The sequence below is a fragment of the Copadichromis virginalis genome, linkage group LG10 (assembly GCF_057382275.1).
Source record: "Copadichromis virginalis isolate Kocher_CV1m ecotype Utaka linkage group LG10, C_Virginalis_male_GT1.1, whole genome shotgun sequence".
NCBI classification, from domain to species: Eukaryota; Metazoa; Chordata; class Actinopteri; order Cichliformes; family Cichlidae; genus Copadichromis; species Copadichromis virginalis.
The window spans coordinates 15,324,917-15,348,962 of NC_140627.1; the positions used below are offsets into that span (position 1 = coordinate 15,324,917).

At 42.5% G+C, this 24,046-nt stretch overlaps 2 protein-coding genes across 4 annotated transcripts; one reads left to right on the forward strand and one right to left on the reverse strand.

Moving 5' to 3' along the window:
* Positions 1 to 333: 333 nt before the first annotated feature.
* Positions 334 to 4,728, forward strand: LOC146700089 (uncharacterized). 2 transcript variants are annotated; one of them, XM_085470140.1, is made up of 2 exons: positions 334 to 3,704; positions 3,983 to 4,728. In XM_085470140.1, exons 1-2 carry the CDS (start codon positions 608 to 610, stop codon positions 4,036 to 4,038), a joined length of 3,153 nt encoding a protein of 1,050 aa, XP_085326266.1. In that variant the 5' UTR covers positions 334 to 607; the 3' UTR covers positions 4,039 to 4,728. The 2 variants fall into 2 exon arrangements, with proteins under 2 accessions (XP_085326266.1, XP_085326265.1); XM_085470139.1 differs by having other exon boundaries at positions 335 to 4,728.
* A 1,950-nt stretch (positions 4,729 to 6,678) lies between these two features.
* phldb2a (pleckstrin homology-like domain, family B, member 2a) lies at positions 6,679 to 22,403 on the reverse strand. 2 transcript variants are annotated; one of them, XM_085470142.1, is made up of 17 exons: positions 22,290 to 22,403; positions 19,747 to 19,821; positions 17,954 to 18,903; positions 17,488 to 17,820; positions 13,723 to 13,857; positions 12,960 to 13,097; positions 12,592 to 12,738; positions 11,694 to 11,804; positions 11,525 to 11,614; positions 11,298 to 11,435; positions 10,513 to 10,612; positions 9,377 to 9,572; positions 9,184 to 9,274; positions 8,951 to 9,097; positions 8,611 to 8,830; positions 8,387 to 8,472; positions 6,679 to 8,225 (listed from the first exon to the last, which is right to left on the reverse strand). In XM_085470142.1, exons 2-17 carry the CDS (start codon positions 19,799 to 19,801, stop codon positions 8,085 to 8,087), a joined length of 3,078 nt encoding a protein of 1,025 aa, XP_085326268.1. In that variant the 5' UTR covers positions 19,802 to 19,821; positions 22,290 to 22,403; the 3' UTR covers positions 6,679 to 8,084. The 2 variants fall into 2 exon arrangements, with proteins under 2 accessions (XP_085326268.1, XP_085326267.1); XM_085470141.1 differs by having other exon boundaries at positions 9,377 to 9,575.
* Positions 22,404 to 24,046: the final 1,643 nt, after the last annotated feature.

Here is a 24,046-nt window from a genome sequence, read left to right on the forward strand (position 1 = left end):
AGCTTCATGACACATTTAACAGACTGGTGAGAGTTGCGGTGATGCAGATGATTGAAATGAGGCCAGTTTATTTAGAATTAAGGCAAATCCACAGCACAAACCAATTATTAGGCTGCATGTAGAGGTAGCGCTGCCCTAATCTGGATGAGACGTTTTATATAAAGCCAGATCATTGAGAATTGAAAATGTGGCCCTATTAATGGAGCATTTGTCTTTGCTGTTTATATAAACAGAGTCATCAGACAGGAAGAGAGGAAGAGAAAGCTATGTTCAGGGTGGGTTGATGACAGCCCCTGGCTCTGCATTGCTGACGAAAGCTGCTTAGCCCCTCAGTTGCTATGGCAACCAGGGAGGGCAGCCAGACAAAAATGAGCCAAAGGGGAGGGGCTTTTGAGGGAGAAATAGAGGAGAGAGGGCTGGATGGGAAAGAAAGACGGAGGGAGGGATACGGACAAGTGATAAAGAAACACTGAGAGCAGAGGAGGTAGCGCAAGGCTACACACGGAGAAAAAGGTCTGGATATAAATGCTCCATCACTGGCTGGGGAATAAAATCTGCAGCAGCTGACAGGAGGATACAAAAACAAAAAGGGGGACGCAGAGAGAAGATGGACGTACAAACGGAGAACATGGACCCCCCACCTTGTGAATCGCAGCCAAGTGGAAAAATCAGAAAAGGATTCAAGCTGTTTGGCAAACGCAAGCCAGGTAACATCTTTTCTATTCGAAGCAAAGGAGATGGAAACAACAAGTCACCTGTTCACAGGAGCAAAACACTAGATGGATTATCAGAGAGTCCTGCGCCAGATTCTGAGCAGGAGCCGGACAAGGAAAAGGGACAGGAGGTGAGCGAGGCAGAGAAGGAGCAGGCAGAGGAGGAGCAACTCGGCGAAGATGGCGTTCTGGCTGCCGCCCCTGCTCGCAACTCAGTTTCTTCAGCCAGCTCAGCCAAGTCTCTCAGCTTCCTGTCACTGCTGAGGGGTGGCAGGAGGGGAGTGGGGGACCGCCGAGTCCACACCGTGTCCCAGCCAGTGGGTCGCCAGCGTCGTGGGCTGAAGGGTCTCTTTGGAAATGTTAAGTTCAAATCGAAAGATAAAGAGGAGAAGGAGGAACTCCCTCCTAGTCCGCTCCTCATGTCATCCCGTGCCAACAGTGTTGAAATCATCAAAGAGGACCTCACCCTCACACCCAAATCCCAGCCTCGCTCTCTGGACAGCCCTGGAACAGAGAGGCGTGAGCACGTCAAGAGTGCAACAACTCTGGACAGTGCAACCCCATCCCCACCAGAGACTGCAACTTCCCAGGTAACAACAAGCAATGTGAGTAAAACTCATGAAAATGTAGCGCCGTCGCCCACCCATGAGCCACCACTGGTGCCCGGGGACACCAGCCTGAGCTCGTTGCTTGCGGACATCTCGTCTCTCCTGACTTTTGACTCCATCACAGGGGGTGGGGACATCATGGCTGATGTGGAAGCAGAGTGGGGGAAAGCGAGCAGTGCTATCAGCGCTGTGGTGACTGAGGTCACGCCAACATCCACATCTCCCTTCTCCAAACCCACTATCTCCTCTCCGCTGAGTCCCACAAAAGTCAGCACTGCTTCCACAGCAAAACCTTCTCATGTAGCCGTCCCCACTGCCACTTCACCCCAACCCTTTACTGCACTGTCGAAGGCAACTACAACCTCTTCTCCCATTTCCAAGCCAAGCACCACCCCCACAACTTTCACCAAATCTTCCACTCTGACAACTCCCTCAGTCAAACTGAGCTCAGACTCTACTCCAGCCTCTGAGCCTTCTGTCAGCGCTAAAACCATCACAGCTCTGGCGCCAACTACAACAAAACCCTTAGCGTTTCCTGTAACTTCAACAAACCTTTCAGCTCCAACGTCTTCCTTTGTGATTACAAGTAAATCTACAGTGATGTCCATCTCTACAGCAACCACAGCTCCTCCAAACACCCCAGCCTCTGTAGTAAAGGCTCCCTCATTTAGTCCAGTTCTTACCTCTACAGCTAGCAAACTGGCTTCACAGACTGTACTGCCTCCTCAAACTACTACTTCTGTAAGTAAACCCAGTCTTGTAGCTACTTCACCCCCCGTCTCCACCAAACCCTCATCAATAACCCACAGCCCACCCATCCCTGTTGCTATCTCCCAGCCTCCCCCTGCTAAGTCAAATTCAATTAGCACTTCCTGCAAACCTTCTCTAATCTCAGTTACAGTAGACTCTAAAACCCCAGTGACAGCATCACCAGCCTGCACAGTTACAACAAAACCATCTTCTCCTGACCCGGGTACTCTCTCTAAAACAGCAGCTCCCACATCAGCTGCAACCTCAGCCTCTGCATCTGGGGCCCTTTTCAAGCCTACACTCACCTCCACCCTCACAGAACAAAATAAAAGCCCTCCCTCACATGTAACTGCTCCTGATATCTGTCCTCCCACAGCTAAAACCCAACCCAGCCCTGCATCTATAACAACTCCAGCTTCAGTTTCTTCAGCTAAGCTTCCTCCTGCGACTAAACCCACCTCTGCCTCGGTCTTGTTAGATAAAACGCCCCCTACTCTCGCACCAATTCCAGCACTTGCTACTCATGCAGCAGTTTCTACAGCATCTACTGCTCTGGGTCATATTCCAGTTTCTTTATCTAAAGATCAACCTGCTCCTGCTCAACCGCAAATTTCCCAATCTAAAACCCCTCCTGCCCCTGTTCAAGTCCCACTTTCTGTCTGTAAAGATCAGCCTGCTCCAGCTCAGATGGAGGGTCCTCAATCTAAAACCCCTCCTGCCCCAGCTCAGCCCCCAGTTACTGTATATAAAGATCTGGCCGCTCCAGCTCAAAAAGAAGTCCCTCAATCCAAACCCCCTCCCACCCCTGTTCAAATCCCAGCATCTGCATGTAAAGATCCATCTGCTCCAGCCCAACAGGAGGTTTTTCAATCAAAACCCCCACCTGCCCTGGCTAAAATCCCAGTTTCTGTATCTTCTGACTCTCCTGCCCCAATTTCTGTAGCCAAACCACTTTCTACTTCTGGTCAGATTCCAGTTTCTCAGCCAAAAGCCCACCCTGTACCTCCTGGTGCTCCTTGCCCTGTCACTTCTCTTCCTCCTACCCCTAAACCTCAGCCAAGTGAAGCTCCAGCCTCTGCTAAGTCTAGTGGAAGTGGACTAGCAACAGTGGATAGCCAATTGGCTAGTCCAAATGGCACAAATGGGGAGGGTGTGAAGACTGCACCGTGTAAAACCGAAGAACCACATAAGGAGTCGCGAACAAGCCTCCAAGAGCCCCCCAGAGAAAAGAGAACACAAGCCAAAGCATCAGGGCTGAGCAAAATCCCTGTCGTGGGAGGAAGCAGAGTGGGCAGGCTACCTGTCCGGGACAGCCAGCAACATGCTGATGAGGAATCAAACAGAAATCCGCCCACACCCGTGCTAGAAGAAGAAAGACCCCATTTTAACTCACATGATGCAGGAAACAAAGATAAAATCAGTGCTGCAGAAGCCACCTCAAAACACACCCAGGAGGACAGTCAGCACCCCCAACACCAGAAAGTTCTCACCAGTTCAGCGCGTGATTCAAAGATCCCCGTGAAGCACGGTGCACAGACTCACTCTGCCTCCCAAGTCCCTCAGACTAAAGAACCCCCTCGCACTAAGATACCCGTGTCCAAGGTTCCTGTCCGCAGAGCTGGTACTAAACCTGCAGCCACAGGTGGCAGCGCCCAGATAAGGAAATAAGACAGTGGATTGAATCAGTCGACTGCAGATTACTGCTCTGACTGCAACTTTTTTCCAACATCACGATTTTTTAAACTTTGCATTCTATACTGTAAATCCTGGCTGGTCTTTCTGTCATCTCTTGGCTTCACTACTTCATAAGCAACAAGAACAGAGTCAAGGAAACTGACAGCACTCAAGCACAAAACATCCCCGTGGGCAGCTGAAGCAACAAGCCCGGCTCTTTGGTGCTGAGCCACCCTAGACATGCACTCAGGAAAGGTTCGGGGTCACACCTGAACACAAAGCAGCATCGGTAACAAAGGATGAGCGAGATAAAAGGTCATAGGAACACAGTCTGTCTCTCTCTCTCTCACACACACACACACCCTTTCACACAACATGGGCGAGTGCCTTTTTGAGGGTGCTTTTCCTACAGACTGTCAGAATTTTTTCAGTCTTTTCTACAGTACTTTTAACTTTTGTTACTCCCACTTTTTGTAGGAACCTTCAAGTCTTTTTTGTCTTTCTTTTCAGCAAGTCTCTTTGATAATAACCAATCCCTTTACCTTTTATTTATGCCAGGAGATGAACCGCAGGAGCTCTATAGATAAATGCAACAACCAAATTTTACATTCCACACCTTTCTCTGGATGTATGTAGCAGAAAAAAAACATGCCATGAAGTTTTTGCACAATATGTTGAACTGTACAGCGCCCGTGTGTCCACCTGCTCATATGTAACATACTCAGATCTCACTGTGAACTATGGGAGGGGCTGTGGTTTGAAAGAGTGGAAATTACTCCTCGCAATGAAATTGACAGTGGAGAGCAGCCATTAAAAATGGCATTGTGGACAGAAAGGATGGTGGGATGAGATCTCCAGCTCATGAACTGGCACATCTTTATTCATGTCCCAGTTATACTCGGATGAGAACAGCATCTCTGTGTAGAGACTCATCTATGTTGTCCTGTTTCCTATTTAATCAATAAAACAATATGAGTACCTAACATGTGGGATCTGTCTAAGTTGTGAACTGCACACCGTTTTTCATACTGTTGTAGTTTTAACACGGGGAAATACGAACACATGCCTGCAAATAACTCGGATTATATGGAAGGAACATGTAAATCTGAAATATAAGTAAAGGCTAAGAATCAGAGCAAAGAGAAGGAGTAATATTATATATTTTCCCTGACTGATCTTCACCATCTTACATGCAGCCAAGTCTCAGCTTGTCCTCACAGACACATCATTCCAGCGTCATCCACACTCCAAGCTCACTGACCTGAATAGTGAGCACATGAATGCCAGCTGAGCCAGGCCAATCAGCTGCGAGGGAAAACGCTTAACATGCATAGCCTACCTTATTATCAAAGGGAAAAGGGTCTGGGAATGTGTGTCATTGCTATTCTTAGTGTAAAAACATACCTAATGGACATGCTGAATGATTCCACTCTGACTGAGTCGATGATTTGCTTTGGAGTTTAATATCACTGCTGATAATTTTATTACCAAACAAAAAGGAGGAATGAGCAACAAAGATCATTTATTAATGTTGCACGGAAACAGAAAATGCAAGAAAAATTTGACTGGTTAATAGCAGATGAAGTTAAAACCCCAGGTTAAGGATGGGAAACTGATCTGAGTCATGGGATGATGTTAAGAGGACTGTTGCGTTACGAAGAGGGAGCAAAGCCTGAATGTTCTTTTGATTTACAAAATGAGGATTGCAGAGGTGACACAAAAAGACCTCTGTTTGATTTTGAAAGCCAGAGGGCGCAGGCCGAGAAGAGAAAAACACGAGGATTGCACCACATCAGGTGTCGATGCAGGCTATCCAGGGCAACACGTCTCCCTGAGAAAGGAACAGTTGCTCCCTAAGGCCCTGAGCCAACACATGTTTGCTTCCTGGCATAACACCTGCACACTGAGATGTAAACACTCAAATAAATGTCTGTAGATTTATAATCACGTCTGTCTGAGGAGGTATTGAGTTGCAGGCTCGCACTGTGCCACAAGGTAATAACGACATTATGCTCTCCATCACTGGAAAACACTGGTGAGATCCTGTGTACGTGAATGCTGCTTTGTGTCAGCATCCATTCACATGATTATCCAGCAGTCTGGATTTCATACTGTAAGTGAGAAAGATAACAGCCGAGAGCACCGCGCAACAACGGTGTGCGTGTGTGTTAGTGGAAAATACTTTTATGCTATGTTGTATGATCTGTCTCCGCAGTGTTTATACAGATTGTTTTGTCTGTTTCCGTGCACACAGTCTCGCTATCTCTGAAGACAGGCCCCCCCGCCCCAATTATTTAACACAAACTACAGCAGCCATAATGCACCGAGGCCAACCTGGCTTTCTGTGGCGTGTCTGTGTTTGTGTGTCTGTTTCTGCCTCTGGAGAGGCTACGTGCCTCTTTAGAACCTAATTTAGCATGCTTCATTCTTTGTTTCCATGCCAACCCCACTAGGTCAACCAATAAAAGGCTGTGGTATTGGAAGGCGGGGTTTCAAACATGAGTGCGTTAATGAGCACATGAACAGCACATAAGACCAGTTATTAGATGCTATAAGGTTTAAAATTGAATTACACTAAGTTATTTAGTGGAATATAATATTTTATATCCTATATAATTATTTTTTTTAGCACCAAAAAAAATTTATGGCACAATTTCTGAACTTTAAGTGACATTCTGGAGGCATTAGCAGTATATCTGCAACAGCTGTGTTGTGTTCCAATATTATCTTCTCATATTTGTTCCTTTATGTATTTATTTACAGGTGCTAATTGCAATACACACGTTTCATTTGTTTGCCTTTTCTAAATCTCCTTTGTATTTGAAAACCATTCACTTTTTTGGTTTCTTATCAGTTTGGTTCACATGCTCATTACTGTGTAAGCTGCATGTACTGTAGCGACACAAGAAATGATATACCTTTAACAATACGACTGATGATCAGAATTATTTATTTATCACACACGTTGAGTATAAAAATCTGTAGCATAGAGTTACTGTTAATAAACAAAATATAAAATATGAAGTGTATTCAAAAATATATATGTATATATGTATATATAAATGCAGTAATTTCGGGGGTTTCAAGGCTTATGTTTCACACAGTGCACAACAGCACAAGGATGAGATGTTTACCTGGCAAACGCCTCTGGTCACAGAGAGACATCAACCAAAAAAGCAACAACTTCACCTGCAACACTGTCAGCTCTGCAGCCTGATCTGCACTCTACAGTGAGCCCTGCAGTCTGTAACCCGACAGCTCGTCACCTGGTGTGACAGTGATCTTTGATTATCAAACACAGCCAGAGAATACGTCAAATATTAAACACATTAAAAAAATCGTTTTGCTTTCTAGATGACAACCTCTGTCATTTGTTTTAGCACGATAAACTAGGCTTTACAAGTAAACAGATTAGATTGAACATGTAGATTATTAAAGCTTTCAATAATTACTCATATATACTAAGTGACTTTGGCCAGAGCAGATTACGTCATTCCAGTCTGAGGGCTCGCTGAGGACCTCTGCTGGTGAAAATGCAGATATGAAAGGTGTGAGGAACGTGGGTGATGCAGCACATACAGCATCACCGCTGCACGACATGGCTTCATTCACGTCAGGCCTGCAGCCACAGCTACAGACAGAGGAATCTAACTGCACTGTGGTCATTTTCTGCCTCTAGGAGTCAAATATTTGCCTAAAACTGCTAATAACTTAAAACAATAAAGTCACAAAGTGCGTACGATAATCCTTCACAAATTTAATTTGCATGTGTGAAGAAAAATGGTTTGTTCGTTTAAATGGAAGTGACCCACACGTAAGCATAAGTGAGCTTACGCTGGCAGCAGCATTCAAAGTGACTGGCTTTAAAATGCAGTATGCTAATAATTGAATATTAGTGACGATATCGAAGTAATACATCAGAGTCGACATTCAGAGGAAAAAAATTTCAGTCTGACTAAAGGCGAGTGCAACCAGACTGCAGGTGGAAGAAAGCAAGAGGTGGCCACAGTTTACAGGAAGCTGTTGGACAGCCATACATCTGTAGTGAAGCAGCATTAGGGTGTACCGCAGTTTAGAAGGGTAGCTGATTAAACAGGAAGAGCGTACTGCGGAAAGAAAAACTGGAAAATGCAACAGCTACAGTTTTAAGTGCTGAAAGAAGTAAACAGCTTGATTATGAAACTATCATGCCACTTCTTTTGATCTACTTATACAAGATTACATTACAAAGTCTGTATTTGAGCAGAAGTTATGCTCAAGCTCATTTGTAGACAACTTCAAGTGTAAACTGAAGCTTAAATTTTTTTAGGTAACCTAGCAAACAATAATTGTAGCTCTGTTAGACCATGAAGTGCATGTGTCCTTCAGCACCGGTTACAATAACATCCATCCAGATACGCATGGCTTCAGGGGACGGAGCCACCATGTAGTACACCCGATCGTGGGTCTTCACACTGAAGGTCAGCGAGGGGTTGGGGCTCTTGTGTGTGTAAGTGAATGTCATTTTTGAGAAAAAAGTCAAATAATATAGAGTAAAGGAGAGGGGGAGGAGAAAAAAAGGACAAACAGGTGTCAATACTATACAATGCCACGTGGTAAAATGCCACGGATACACAAACACACGCATGTAAACGGACTCACTTTGTGTGCATTCTTTAAATGGTCATAGTACACCTCCTCTATGGCTTGGAAGTAAATGACGCCTTTCATCTTGGTCTCGTGTTTGTCTGCAGCCGGGAGTATAAACAGAACTGCTGTGTCAAAGTATCCTAGCGTAGCTCAAAGTTAGCAGCCATTGCTGCAGCAACTTTGTCACACCAAAAAAGCTGCACATCAAAGTAGAGACCTAAAAGAAAGATACTCACCTGCATAGTAAGTGAGTGTCCTGCGATTGTGGTCAAAGACAAACCAGCGCTTCTTCCACGTCTTGATCTTTCCTCCCATTTTGACGAGGAACCCGCGACAGGTTTTGTCAGTGATGGCCAGATGGAAGCAGGCGTCTGGGTTGTGTCCGGCTGCTTCAATGTGGCCGTGAAGATCAAAGTCGTCTTTTCTTACTGGGTGGTATCTTGTCAACAGTCGGGACTGCGATAAAATTAGATGAAAGTAGACATTTTACTCGTCTTTATCTGAAATGTAGTTACACAAAGCTAATGTGAACTACAGATTGGATTTCAACATCTTCTCGTGAGTTTTTATGAATACCTGTGATCTCTGCTTCTCTCTGAGCTTCACCTCTCTCTCCACAAGCTTCTGTCTCCTGCTTGTTTCCTCTTGCAGCCGTTTCTCCAGTTCCTCTCTTCTTCTCCTCTCCTCCTCCAGAGCCTGCCTGCGTATCTCCATCTCCCGCTCCTGCACATGTAAGTAAATTACATTTATAATAAAATGCACACATCCGACATGCAAGGTTACAATTTAGGTTAGATTTGGCTCAGTACTCGATGCTCGAGGAGTCTCAGCTTCTCGGCCTGGGCCTCGCGGAGCAAACGCTCCATCTCTTCAATCTTTGCCATATTGGAGGTACTGGCACTGATAATAAATGGAAAATACAAGCTGTCAGTAACAAATAGACTATCAAAGAAAGAAGAAACTTCCTTTGATGTGTAGCTCATCGTGTTTCCTGTCTCTAACCTTGAGATGTTGTCTGGGGAGCAGGCAGAGAAGCTGGTTTCCAGGCTGTCAGAGCTGTCCACGCTGATGGTGTCTGACGTCTGGCTGTTGTCCGGGTAAGAGAAAGAGTCCAGGAAGACGTTGGGCTCAGAGACCAACCTGTTGCAAAAATCACTCTGTCTTTGCCTGTCTTCATTTACATGTGCGTGGCTGTTGCCTGCTGACAGAAGAAAATATTAAAATAACAAACTGAAAATACCATCAGGACACATGTTTGTTAACAGACAAAATCACATCCAAAGAGCTGCAATGCATTAACTACATGGCCAAACAGGATTAGGTCTTATAAAAACAGAGTAATCAGAGTAAAAATAGGCAATTGCACAGGTTACCTGGTGGTAACCTAACAAATGTGGTCTGACTCAGACTGCCTGTAATCATTCTCAGACAGTTTGGCAAAGGCTTGCAAATAATTGCTGTCTAATTTGTAAATGCAGACAGATTGCCAGCACGTTGCAATCAATCTAAGTCAGTCTGTGCTGATGAGTGCAGCTTGTCTGTGACGTATCGTTGCAGTATTGCACTTGGCTCAACTCGTTGTATTCTGGTTATATTCCTATATAAAAGCAAGCTTGCTGAGCTCCTGAGTCCTTTTATAGTTAACCTGTCCCCATCACTACTTGTAGATGAATTTCTTTTTCAAATCTATGAGGTTCTGGCAGAATGTAGGTAGTAAGTGTAACATATTTACAATTTTTGATGTGCCATAACTGCCAACTCGACCCCATTCAAAGGCAAACTGAGAGCAGACAGACTGCATCTTATGATTATTTTATCACTGTCTTGATGCAAAAAATTGCAAAAATGCTGTAATTTCGGTTTTTTCATTAAAGAGATTTGCATTTGTTTCTTGATTTGAAACAAGCAAAGCTAAAAATCCCAATTTTCTTTCTTGTATAATGTAGCGTTTCTGTTCTGTGTTTTTTTTAACATCAGTTTTAGACTAAATGTATCTTGCTTTGTGCAGTGACACAGATTTTCAAAGGACCACAGCATTTCCTGACCTCACAGTCATACAGCCCCAGGAGCAGAGCCGATCTACTACTACAACTACTACCAAGAGGTTGACACAGATGAGACGGGACAGTGTGACTCACTCTTGGGCAAGCGGCGAAGGTTCACCTCCCGAGGGGAGAAGCAGAAGCCTTGTGGGATGACACTGCCACAGCTTGAGCTTTGGGACAAAGGAAGGTGAGGCTGAGAGGGGAAACAAGAGCACACGTGCTGTTTAGGACTGCATTGTATAGCTGTATATCTCAGATTTCTGTAAAGTTATTTATTTCATATTCTGTATAGTTTTTCATATTTTTATTTCCTGTTCATATCCTGTACATAGCTTGTACTCACTACAGCCTGTACATACCTATAGTTATAGAATATTTACAACATACTTCATACCGTGTACATTATAACATACCATAATAGACCCATTTTTGTAATATACTTACATATCTATATTATTGCTAATATATATTGTAATATATCTATATCACTAAAGCACTTCTGGATGGATGCAAACTGCATTTCGTTGCCCTGTACCTGTGCATGTGCAATGACAATAAAGTTGAATTCTATTCTATTCATTCTTCAACATTTACAGAAATGCAAACTTCATGAGCTGGATGGATGTTGCAACCCAGACTGAAACTGAGAATTCCTGTTTGGGTGGATCATTCTCAAGGGATAAACAAATAACTAGGGCAAAGCATCTGCAGGCCAGAATCTCCATGAGCACAATCATTTTGAAAGTACCACTGCAAATGTTTTAAAAAGTCGACACGCTAAGTGCTCTTTAACATAGCAGACTGAGGGAGCAAGCATTAACTTCCAGTTTGAGCCAACCTTTTCCGTCTGCTCAGATTTTCTGAAAAAACCTAAAGACCTTTGGAGGAAGCGTGCGTCCGAGGGATCTGCCATAAGTGGTGAGCAGCTGCTGGCTCCTTTTATGAGGTTGACTGTCATTTGGATGTGATGAATTTTCCTTGCTGCTTCTCCGTCTTTCCTTCAGAGTGTGCAAGTGCTGCACAGAAATCAGAGCAATGAAAAGGAGAAATAGGATTTTTAATATTAAAAACCTAAAGCTGCACTGTTTGTGCCACTGACTCCTACCTCTTTGAAGGCCACAGGATTGTTAGCGAAGGTCTGCCCCTCAGACAGCTCTGCATACTTTCCTTCCAAAGACACCAATTTCTCTCTCTCCTGCAGACATGAGGCACTCTTTAAGTAAATAAAACCGAAGGCTGTGTTTACAATTGTAACATTCAGAGAATTTTCAAACCTTCTGAAGCATGACGAGCAAATTGTTCTTCTCTCTCTGGAAATTCTCCCGTTCCTGCTGAGCCTGTAAAGTAATCTGAGATGACTGTTTCTTGAGCGTCATGAGTCTTTCCTGTGAGAAATAAGGAGCGCAGCATTAGTACACATTACATATGTCAGCGTTCACAAAGCGCGAGGCAGAACAACGCGGTAAAAATAAAAAGCAATGCAGAGATATTGAGAAAGTAAGGCAGAAAATTCTAATAAAGGCAGTTCAGTTTCTGGGATATACTACACCCTCTTTATAAGCAAATATCTTTACCCAGTTCCTGTGCCCTTTCTGGGTTTTGATACTCAATAAAAAAAAGTGTTCAGTTGGCCTTAAGCATTGCATGCTTACCATTGATGGTTTCCTGCAATTAGTTCATGCTTTGTGCTGCAAATCTCATAATTTTGAAGCTTTATTTTCATGCAAAACCTGCAGTAAGATTAATGACAACAGACCACAGTGTAGTAAATTCAACAAAAATACAGAAAAAAAAGCAAATTTACAATCATCACTAAAAAACATGTTTGCTTTTTACCTTCCATTGTGTAAAAATGCACTTTTTAAAGTCACTATTCATTATGTGTATATAATATCTGTAACAGAGTCCCTCTAGAAAAATTATATAAAATGTTTTTTTTTTAAAGAAGCCGTGCTATTTGATAGTGTCCATATTCCTGTGTAGGCCAGACTTAAAAATTGCACACCCTAAAGATCTGAGTTAAGTTTAACATCTTGTTAGGATTAATTCTGCCACAGTGCTCCAGTTATTAAAGTTACTGAAGAAAAATACAGGTTAGGGTGTTACGATGTCGGGTGAGTTATACATGCACCACATGCAGCATGCACACTTCTATAACTTCACATGTTGTACCTTGCGGGTGACAGTAAGGCGCTGACAGTCTGCGATCTCTCGCAGCAGCTCTTGGCCCTGATTCTCTTTTTCCTCGTCCTGCTTAATTTCTCTCTCCAGCTTCTGAAACTCCAAGTCCTCCAAACTTTTTGACTGCTCCTCAGTCTCCTGAGGAGCAACCAGGAAACATAAAAATTCAAACCATGTGAAAGAGTAAAACTTTGGGTAAACTGCCTTAACAGAAATCTATGAATATACAAAGTATAGTTGTTGTTTTTTAGCTCAGTATACTGAAATCCTAATTAGTGGAATACTAGAAAAATACTTCTCAGATTTCATAACAAACCTAACCCTAGGAAATAATTCACTGCATTTCTTGTCATTTTTACCTGTGACTTCTCAGTGTGGTTCATTTTCTCAACATTGTGAATTTTTCCCTTGAGCTGCTCCAGAAGCTCCTTATCCCTCTGCAGCTGGGCCATCTCCGACTCTTGTTCTCCTTCCAGCAGAGCACACTCCACCTCCATCTGCAAGAAGTAGCAACGCAAGGGTGACAATATCCCTTTGGACTCATTTTTGGACTAGTGCACCGAATAGGACATTCGCAGGATTTCAGCATGATGCTCGCTTCATCAGTTTTTAATCTGTGGAGCCTGAGTTAACTTACAACTTTATTATTTCTAATCAGCAATGATTACTCTTCCATTGATACTTTCCAATGAGCTTTTCTTAATAACACCTAGTTTTAAATGTAGAAAAGCCCACAGCAGGGTGTTTTCCATCTCTATCTGTGACCCTGACCATCCAGCAGTTATAAAGTCACCAGTTTTTAATTCTCACTGAGTCTCACAAACACCTAACACTTTTATTTAAGATTCATTTACCTGCTTGTATAGAATTAAAACATGTGTCCTTCCAACTAAAAGTACCCTGCAGTCGACCTCCATGGATATATCCCGTATTGTCATGCTGCTCCATCAACACTCCAGCAATTAAATAGAGTATTATATGTGTATAGAGCAATCAAAAGGAGTATTATATGTGCACATGTCTTCGTCTGAAAGGTTCTTTCATCTCCAGAAAAGCGGATTAGCTAAATATTTTAAAATGAAGAACAAACTATTCGTGTTTGTGCTGCACTGTGCCGTCTACCTCTCGAAGAGACTCCTCCATCTGGTTGTCCAGGTCTTTGATCTTCTGCTCGAGCTCTTCTATGTTATTCAAAACTTGGATTCTTTCTTCCTCTATGTGCGTTACTTCCTGTTTCAGCTGCACGCTCTCCAAAGCCTGTAACGACATCAGGAACGCAGATAAATGCTCGGCTCTCCAGGAGGCTGCGCATTGTGTAAGTACAAATATACAAACAAAGGTCCCCGATCAAATGGAAAAAGAGACTTTATGCAATTACACAAAAAACAACAGCTCTCTTTTTGCTGTGTAAATTATGCTGATATACTTTGCCTCCGTGCAGAATCAGGTTTTATTGAATTAGACGACAGCAGCTGCTGTTTTAACTCATCCAAGCTGGATCAGTGACAGCAGGGATTCTTTTCCGCTGGCCGTAATGGAAATCTCTATCAGTGCACTTCACCACCACTCATGCTAAAGCACTCCCACATACTGCACCATCGACCACCACCCTGCAAACACTCATTCACAGTCATATGTAGGTGTATTCGAGACATCCTGTAATATCAGTAATATCAGGTATTCTTCCCTTAAGGACCTATGTTGATTTTTTTCTCTGGACAGATGCTCATGTGAACAACAGCTCTAGTTTTCCAGATGGGTTGTGAGTGCTCTCTTTTCACTGCACACAAAGCTCTGAGGAATGCAGGAGATGGCAGAGAGGGTATTTGGAGTCTGTAAACCTCTGTCACGACTGACACATAGCAGAAAATAATAGCATCAACTTGGAAACCTAATTTTATAACCGTGTGTTTACATGACAGCTGGATCTGCTACATTACCTGGGTTAATTATAATTACATTTTTTTGGAACATCTTCCATCCATTTATCCTCAGCAGAAAGTTCAAAACATCTGGAAAAACGCATGGCTCTGCCACACATATACACTAGCATTCTTCCAATCACACAACTGCACAGAGCTGCGCACACACACTCACACACACACATATGCGCATGCTAATGCTCTGTGGGATAAAGTCATTTCCTGTCTCTCCCCCCCAACAATTTGAATGACTGAAACAAAACTAGGACTTCTTCATTAAAACCAGACACAACCCTAGGTTGTTGCTGCTCGAGAGTGGAAAAGAAACTGGCCTAGTGGTCTGGCTGGGAGCCTAAACTCCAGTATTTGATATATTTGATTTCTTTTATATTTGTACCTTAAACATGTTCATCTGGTTATTAGTTTGCAACACATTTATAAAATAGTAGTGAGAGAAAACATCAAAGCTGTGAGAAGATTGTGCGTAACTGTGATTTCTCTGTTTATGTCTGAACAACCCACATAAACATAAACTGAAACTATCAGCACACACTTACAGTAGTTATAATAGAATGCCTAATAGTTGTTATAATTATCCTTCCTTAAAGTTTGGGGGACTGCACACATCATTTTTTAAAGCTCTGACACAATTTTGTCATGCAGTACTGTGCATGTTGGTCTTGATCCACTTACCTATTTCTATATACGTTGCTAGTAAAATGGGAAATAGGTGCAGAAATGTCTGCAAACATATGGCATATAGAAATATAGTACAGACATAAGGCAAAAACAGAGGAAAAGTTCTCCACGCTTCTTGAAGGACATTCAAAGCTCAGAGTTCAGTGTTCAAAGTTGAGAAACCCTGGAGAACTATTCAAAACAGCTCGAGACAACTTTAAATATTACAAGCGAGTCTGGCTCTGTGGAAGCAAAACATAAAGAAATGGGTGGCAGCTCAAAACTTTGACCCACCCCTCATTTCTTTATGTACTCTTTCAACAGAGTTCAAATACAAATATTTGGTCTCTCTAGAAAACTTTAAAACAAGGTTTTAACTGAAGTTTGGAGGAAATGTGGGATGGGAAAACTTGGATTGAAAAAAAAAGCACTCTGATATATAAACGGACAAAGATAAACAAGCAATCAGGAGTCAGATTAACTGCATTCCACAGAAGTGTGTGTTCGCTCCTCAGTCACTGTGAAAGTCATCTAGGAAGTAACCAGGGTAAAGATAAATAGCTTTAGGATCCTTGTCCAAATGTATCACTCATTATTACATCAACAACCTGCAAGAACTTGTTAGTTTATTCTGTTAGTATAAAGTAATACAATTTTTCTCTTTTCACCAAGTGACAAATTTTTAAAGCAAGTGATCAATTTTGATAACAGGTAAATATAGTGAATGGACTGGTTCTTATATAGCGCTTTTCTACTCTTCAGCACTTTACACAACTTGTGCATTCATCCAAGCACATTGTTCTAAGTAACATTCACACTCCGATGGATGCATCGGAGAGCAATTTGGGGTTAATATCTTGCCCAAGGATATTTGGCATGCAGACTAGGGGTAAGCCAGGAATCGAACCACCAACCTTCCGGTCAGTAGATGACCTGCTCTACCGCCTGAGCTACAGCCACCCAGTGTGCTTTAAAATTAAGCCGAAGGGAGATGAGGGAGGGAGAGCTCTCTCACCTTCCATTGTGTGGTTACAGTTACTGAGAAGATGAGCTTTTAAGTTCAAATGTACCAGGGGCATGAACGAGTCTTCCAACTGGTTAAAAAGGCCTTTTGCCAACCAACAGTGCTACTTTAGGTTCTGAAGCTATTTCTAATAAACCTTCAGTAAGCTATAGGCTTAGCAACAAAGTTAGCAAAGAAGTAGCGTTAGCAAGTAACAGATAAACATGTAGTTCAATATAAATATTCACATATTTAGGAGATGAGATGCCAAAAAAGATGCACTTTTAAACTTAAAAATTCAAGAGACCAGAAAAATACCCTAAATTTAGCTCCCTCTATGCTTGATAGATAACTGTTTGCTAACTTGTTAGCTAAAAGCCTTAACTCCAAAGGCTAGTTGTGGAGTAACACCAGGAAGCACGCTTAAAAGTAATGGAGATTCAAAGAAAAAAACTTACCAAATTTACCAAATTACAGCAGTAAATTTGCAAGAAACATCTCCCTGACATTCAAGTCCTAGATTTATGAGAAAAATAAATTACCTTACTGCCAAGGTGGGAAATTAATTTTCCCAAACTGGGATTGCTGTGGGGGGCTACATCAATAAACTTATAAAGAGATCAAATTAATACTTAGCAGAACTGAGTCCAGCTTATTGGTGCGGCAGCCACAAGACTCTCAGTTTCTCATGAGGCCCGATGGGAAAATACAAGTTCCCAGCCCTGCTTCACAACCTCATTAATATTTACCACTGGGAAACAGTGAAATCTGCTTACACTTAGTGTGTAAGTGTAGCAGAAGTAGACAAAAGCTATAACTACACCTGAATCAATATAGTTTTTCAGAATATTCATGCAGCGTCTCATTAAAGTGTGGATATGATGCTGACTGCAAATTAGACTTTGGATGTTCATCCACTGTAGGCAATGTGACATTAACTTTATATCATTGTGGGGTAACCCCCACAGTTTGTATGACTCCATACAACCAAAAAACAAAGGAAGTCTTTTCTTATTTATGTAAATTTCTCCTTAGAAAATTCCAGTAGTTTTTCTCTCAGACTCTTCCGACCTCCTGACTACTAGAAGGACAAAACTGTACCGCTGAACTCCATCATACATGTTACAAACTACAAGATACTTCAAGAATAATAATGAAAACTGCACAACAACAAGTAGATTTATTCTTTCTGAATACTTCAGTTGATACCATCATTTTCTAGATTATATTATTTCTTTTTCCTAAACTTGTGCTTATAAAAGAGAACGGGTTCTTTGGACTTACTTTGGCTCTGTGATGCATAGAAGGCGAGGGTGCACTGCTGTTGAGACTGATAGCAGGTGAGTGGGATCTGGCCTCTCTATAGCCGCTCTGCTGACGCTGGCTGGCCTGCTGCTCCTCAGAGAGTTGGAAGTCTCTGGCTTTGGCTCCAAAGCAGCTCTCTTGAGCTGTGCTGCTCGGAGAGTCGGAGAACACTGAGTCATCGTCCGACACCTGCAGCTTCTCCAGCTCCTTATTGATCTTCTGCAGGTCAGAAACAGCTGATCCCGCTGGCTCTCTCGCTACCTGTCCCAACTCAGTGCACAGGTTTAAGATGGTCTCTAGACGCTGGCATTCCTGCAGATAATTGATTGATATTTGGTTAAAATTATTCTAGGAAAATATTGAACTGATTACATTTTCAGACAGGTGTATGAATAAATTGTTAAAGTGAAATAAAAGTGCACAAATTTGGGTAAAAAGAACTCACTAATCTCTGCACTTTCTGCTCCCTGAGTCGCTCATCTCTCTGATGCTGGTGGTAGTCTTTGAGCTCCTCTTTGCCATTCAGAGAGGTGATGCTGCCCACCCGTTGTCCCGGACTCAAACCACTCTTCCCAAAGGACAACCTCCTCTCTCCGATGCCCAGATCTAACCCCGTCCCATCAATCTCTACTCCCATAGAGCTCAGAGAGGCCAGGCTAGCCCTCCTGGGTGTGCTGGGCATGCTGGCTGGTACTGTCACATCTGGAGGCTGCTCCAGAGAGGAGAGACTGCGCCGGTTTCCTGCAGAGACCACTCGGTGGGAACCTACTGAGTGGCGTAACGGCAGTGACAGCGCAGGTGGATCTGCTGCATTGTGAAGCCGTGGCAGAGAACGGCTGTGCATACCCAGGCTGTTGAGGGAGCCCGTGGAGTACTTCCTCTGACGGGAGTCTCCTGAAGCTTTGCCCTGTGAGTAGAGCCTGCGGGTCATTCTGGGGCTGGATGGCATACTGGCTGCTCCGCTTTTGACCCTGGGAGAACGTGGTATGGACTCCCCATAAGGGGAGACCATAGAGCTTCCATTTGAGAGAAGCAAGCTGTCTTGGGATTGGTGGCGAGCCTGGGAGTGACGGAGCAAGCCATTAGAGCTTAGCTGGCGATCACCTTGGCGAGGTGACGGCGGCACGCTGTTGCTGGTCATGTAAGAGATGTTTCTAGCGGCAGAAGGGGGACGATCTGTGTTACTGAGGATCGACAGCGGCCTGGTGGGCTGGGTTCCTACAGATGTACTCAAGTACTTGCGGCTGCACTCTGCTGCCCTCAGACTAGCCTCCAGAGCGCTCTTCCTGCGCTGCAGCGTCTCCATGAGTTCCTGTAGCTCGGCTTTCGAGCGGGAGCCCCTCAGCATCGTGCCAGCCACTGAGCCGCCACTGCTGTGCTCAATCTTCACACAGTCTGCAAAAAAGTGAAAATTGAGAGACCATGAAAGCCAGTCTATTTTTGGCCTACATAAGGCAGTCAAGTTAGTTTAAGTACTTCAATACAATAAACAGCAGCTCAGCTTAAAAGAAGGGCTATCACATATGTGCTGAGTAAGTGGGGGGTAGAGAAACCAGCAAAGAATGTACTCTCATACAGTTCTGAGCCCAATACAAACACTGGCTCAATCAGTGGTTAAGTTTCTTCTAAAAATGGAAGAATGCTGGTGGACCAAGACCAGCCAGAATACATCATAGTCTCGGCAGCAAGAGGACACCCAAAATATCTGTGCCAGGGGGGTGGTTCTTGAGTCATGGGTGACCGGACGTTGAATATACAAAATATTAGGGAGTTTGTTTGAGATGAAAGAATGTTCATAACTCCTGCAAAATGAAATAAATAGTGAAGTGCACTGCTTCTCGTGTGAGCTCTCCCTGCATGAATAGCTGCAGTATGACTGCGCTCTTTAGACTCAAATAAAATTCTCAGCATTTTTTCCAGTAGATCAGTGTCTAAATTATAGTCCAGACGTCTGCTCCACAATGCACATTTACTCAGATATCATTTTAAGTGAAACCCAGAAGCTTTGAGGATGGACTGGAAAGACACGGAGCTGCTCCAGGAAAGCTAACCAAATACTCATAGTCCACTTTATTGTGATTCAGCCGACTCTGTTCTCTCCGTAAAGGTGGAAACATATTCCATTCAAATGGCATGTAATAAATATTAAATGTAATTGTATGATGTCATTTCCTGTTAGTGTCGCTTCTGAATAATGTAATTGTAGTAATCAGTAATATGATACAGTTGTTGTTTTACCTGAGCTGTAGCCCAGTGTGGCGACAGCACTCCTTTGGGGAAGCATGCTCTTCATCACATTGATTTAGCTTTGTCCTGTGCATGAAAGGAGAGGCAATCAATATACATCAATGAAAAACCTAAAAAAATAAAAAACAGGAATTTACTATAAACCAGATTCTTCCTTGTGTTAGATACTTTGCATATTTTTCTATGGCTTTTACTGCTGTTTATTTATCTAAATTGTTTTTGAGTAAGTTTCCAGTTTTGGAGATGTTGGCTATAGAAATGTCTTTTGGTGTTCACATAAGAAATCAGGACCCAGCTACTCAAAAAGCTCAAGAAACTTTACTGTAAACAATATCATGTAAACAATATCAGATTGTTACTATCAGGCTTAAATGAGAGCGAGGTGTCCATCATCCATCGGTCAGTCCTCCTAGAAAATTGGTCAAACTTTAATGATGATTTATTTGTCCTGATATGAGGGTTTGGGTAACCAGTGACAACAAAACTTACCACTTTCTTTATGAACTTCTTAAATTACTTAACCTGTGACTTTCCACCGAGCATGAACCGGATGAGCTACTAAATCATGGAGACTTTCTTTTTTTTTTTCCTTTCTGCCACCCACATCTATCCATTAAAAGGAAAGCTTGGCTGAATGGCTAATGTGCAACACGACACCTTATCACTCTCAACGTGCTTTCTTCTGCTGAGTAATATGGACGGTGGCTGTATTTTGGTAAAAGAGAAAATAGTTCCTGCTTGCAAAATGTGTGTGAATTTTTTTATTTATTTAATTTTTTCCCCCCCTTGGCCTGATAGCAACTGATAACTCCAAAATTAACCAGCTAAAGCAATAACTGAGCTCCACAGGTTGAAATTATTTACATTTTTTAAGGTTGGAGGGACTGTATCTTTAATATTTCACGTAAAAAATACAAATTCCACAGAATAAGTCACCACTCTGCTAACTTATCCTTCAAAATGCCAGAAAATAAGGACGTATAAAAACTTTCCTAAAGACTTGAGTATTAAAACAGGTCTAGAGGAAAGTTTTTATGTCTGGCCCTCTGTCACCAATAAAAACCAAATCTGAAAAGCAGTGCCCTGCGTCTTAATCAGTGTTTCAGCCACAGACTCATGACCAGTCATTCACACACAGTTTGAAGTCCAGACTCACTTCATGCTGAATGCACAAAATCAAAAAAAAAAAAAAAAAAGAAGAAGTAAAAAATTTGATGGATTATAGGTTTTGACATGTCTTTGAAAAAACATTTAATTGGCTAATTAATGAGTAGATTGGATAATTATATAAACATAATCACACAGCCCTCAATCTCATGCTTTTCCAGTGGGGTGGAGTGGGGGATAAAGATGTGCGCTCTCCTCTGAGGAAAAGAAAAAGGAAGGCAAAAATAAAATATGTTAAATAAAAGAAAGAAATCCATCTTCAAATCCCTTAGCTCCAGGTCATAACTCACAAAGATCACAGAAAAGTAAGGATGTTATTGGTTCTGGTGATACTATCGAGGGATTTTAAAGAGTCAGACGTTTCCTGTATCCACACGCACAGACACAGAGTGAGACAGAGATGGCTGATCCAAGATTTTCTGCTCCTGCTGTCTGGAGGAAGAGGGAGAGTGAGCCTACAGGAAACAGGGTATCCTTTTACACAGTGACACAATCAATCAGTATGAGTTCATTCTCCAGACCTAAAAGAAAAACTGTCTCGTGTCAAGAGCATGAGTTTTTACTGCATTACTCGGGCTGCAGGCCAGCAGGGAGGTGCAGATCATAAACACACAAGGAGATGTAAACAGTTTGAGGAATGACCACTGATAAGCTGGCTTTCATCTAATGTGTGGCAACAAGGAAAGGAATACTTTCACACTGCTTTTTAAGGCCCTAACGTGCTGAAAGTGCCGTCGCCTTATGCCTCAGTCATTTTTATTCCCATGCAAGGGAAAAAAGTGAAGGGAAATCCCATGCAGTTAACAATTAGTTTAATTTTCATCTAATTAGAGGGTCTACAAAGAGCCAGAATATAACGTAGAATACGTGTTTTAACATATAGGAAATCTTCAAAGTTTTCTGACCAGCAAACCAAAGCATTAACTTTGAGGTTAAGGTAATATAAAAAGAAGATTTGATTGTATTTTTTATTTTTTGCTATGATAAAAAAAAATCATTAAAATGTCCTGATTTCACAGCGCACTGTACCTACAGGGATTGTGGTGAGTAGTCTGGAAACTTGCTGATAACCACTGCTGTTTTTGTCATCTACTTTCTTTGAATAGCGGCAGCATTTTCTGGCAACGTTAAGTTAATAAAGATAAACTTTTTTTTAGCCTACAAGAGTTATTTTTCTTTACACGTTTATTTATTCCAAGCATGTAAAAGCACAGACGCAGACAGATGTACAACAAACAGAAACAACGCGCAACCTTAAGTCTGACACAGCCGCCTGACTTTCCAGGAGCATCACTCTTTGTACCGACCAGCCAGTTTGGCATCTGCTGAAGCGAAATTTGAAGGAAAAGAAAAGAAAAGCGACTGACCTTTGCTTTCTGTCCCCGTTACATACTTATAGGATCTTTTAGTGATGAAGCTGAAGTCCACTCAATCCCTCTCTCTCTCTCTAAAACAGCACACTAAAGTCTTTCCATGACAAAGGACCAGGCTGGAGACCCTCTCCCCTCCCACCCTCAACTCTCCGCTGAGATCCTCCTCCACAGGAGAGAGGGAGAGGTGGGGGGGGGGGGGGGGGGGGGGGGGGTGTGTGTTTACTTTCGAGCATCAGACGCGGTTGCTGCCCCTCTCTGGTTAGATAGAGAATTGCTGATGAGCAAGGAGGGATGACAGAAGTGACTCTAGCTGTTTCTGACCTCTGACCTCACAGTGATTATTAATATCATGTTTTCATTATTCCATCGTGGACTCTGAGTGAATTACTGCAAGGCTGCGTTTGTCACGTGGTGGTGCTGATTCTCCACTTTCAAAGTAAAACTAATTAAATGTCCTGCCAGTGGTCTCTGGCCTTCTGCTTACAGAAAATTAGACATTAGGTTTTCAGACAGAGGAGGTTTTTCATAGTGTGCATTTTCCAAAAAAGAAAAGAGTTACAAAGAAAAAAAATGTTGACTCCTAGATTGTTGTTTCAGCAGTATGTGGAGGCGGGAGGAGGCCCCATTGCTATGCTTGAAACGGGGCCAACCTCACTCCCCCTCCCCAACTAACTGTGCAGGCAAAGGGTGAAAAACCCATTCTGCAACACAGAGCATACCTACTGATTTAATTGCTGTTTGTATAATCTCATTCCTGGTGGTGGGAAACACTTCCATACATTTTATCTTGGTATTCAATGAGAAAATGTGGGCTACAGAGTGAAGCAGCAGTTTCAGGGACCCGAATGAATGAAATGGTCGTTGTTTTTTTTCAAAAAGAAATCCCCTAAAACTCACTGAAAACCATCCCGAACCATCATGCATAAAAACTCCGGTTACATCATAGGGAGGGGGTTGTGAGTGTAGCGCAGCCGGGACGAGATGATTACTTCCAGATACTGTGGCGGGGTCTTTGTCTTAAAAGTGCACACGCACACTCGCAAGTCTGTCTGCCTCTTTCTCTCTCCCTCTCTCGTGCATTCTTTAAAGTTTCAGGAAAGTGCAATGACACATGTAAATCTTTAAAGGGGCCTCATTAAAAAAAAAAAAAAAAAACAACTTTCAAGTTTATTACTAGCAAAGAAATGTTATTGTCATAGAGCAGTGGAATGACAAGGCACTTCCTGTCCAAAAGAAAGGTATGATTTAAAGTAACCATACAAAGATTTCCATCAGGCTCTGTGTGTATACGTGTGTGTGCGTAAGCATTTTTTCTTTTTTACTATAGACTGAACTCATGCATGAAGGCATTCTGTGGAGTCTAAGCTGTGGAAAAAGTAGGGAAGAAGTTGGTGTCAGATTGTGGGAGTGGGTGTATGATCATCTCTGGTAATTTTTGGAAGGTCTGAGTCATAACGTGAAAAAGTCTCACATGTTTCGGCGAATAAGAAGCAGCGATTTGATTCACTTAAGCTTGGTTTCTTAGGAAATATCAATCAGCCCTATTGATCTTTTATTTTGTTCCAATTTCACAAATATATAAAGAAACCAACAACAAATGTTTATAGAAAAGTTCATTCTAGTTGCCTATTCTCTACAAACCCCATATCTTGGATATCTAATGCTGTAGTAAATAAATAAATCTGTCATTTGGCCTGCTGGCAAACCCCCAGCCTGCCATCTCAACCATCACACACTTTGACATGCTAAAA

What these genes read in the sequence shown, in the direction of transcription:
- phldb2a (XM_085470141.1), bottom strand. Translation starts at nt 19,801, where the DNA reads ATGAAGAGCATGCTTCCCCAAAGGAGTGCTGTCGCCACACTGGGCTAC. An exon ending in AGCAGAAAGTGCAGAGATTA is followed by an intron (nt 17,821 to 17,953) that starts GTGAGTTCTTTT and finishes AATTATCTGCAG; the next exon opens with GAATGCCAGCGTCTAGAGAC. An exon ending in ATCCTGTGGCCTTCAAAGAG is followed by an intron (nt 11,436 to 11,524) that starts GTAGGAGTCAGT and finishes ATTTCTGTGCAG; the next exon opens with CACTTGCACACTCTGAAGGA.
- LOC146700089 (XM_085470140.1), top strand. Translation starts at nt 608, where the DNA reads ATGGACGTACAAACGGAGAACATGGACCCCCCACCTTGTGAATCGCAG. An exon ending in CAGAGCTGGTACTAAACCTG is followed by an intron (nt 3,705 to 3,982) that starts CAGCCACAGGTG and finishes TGAGCCACCCTA; the next exon opens with GACATGCACTCAGGAAAGGT.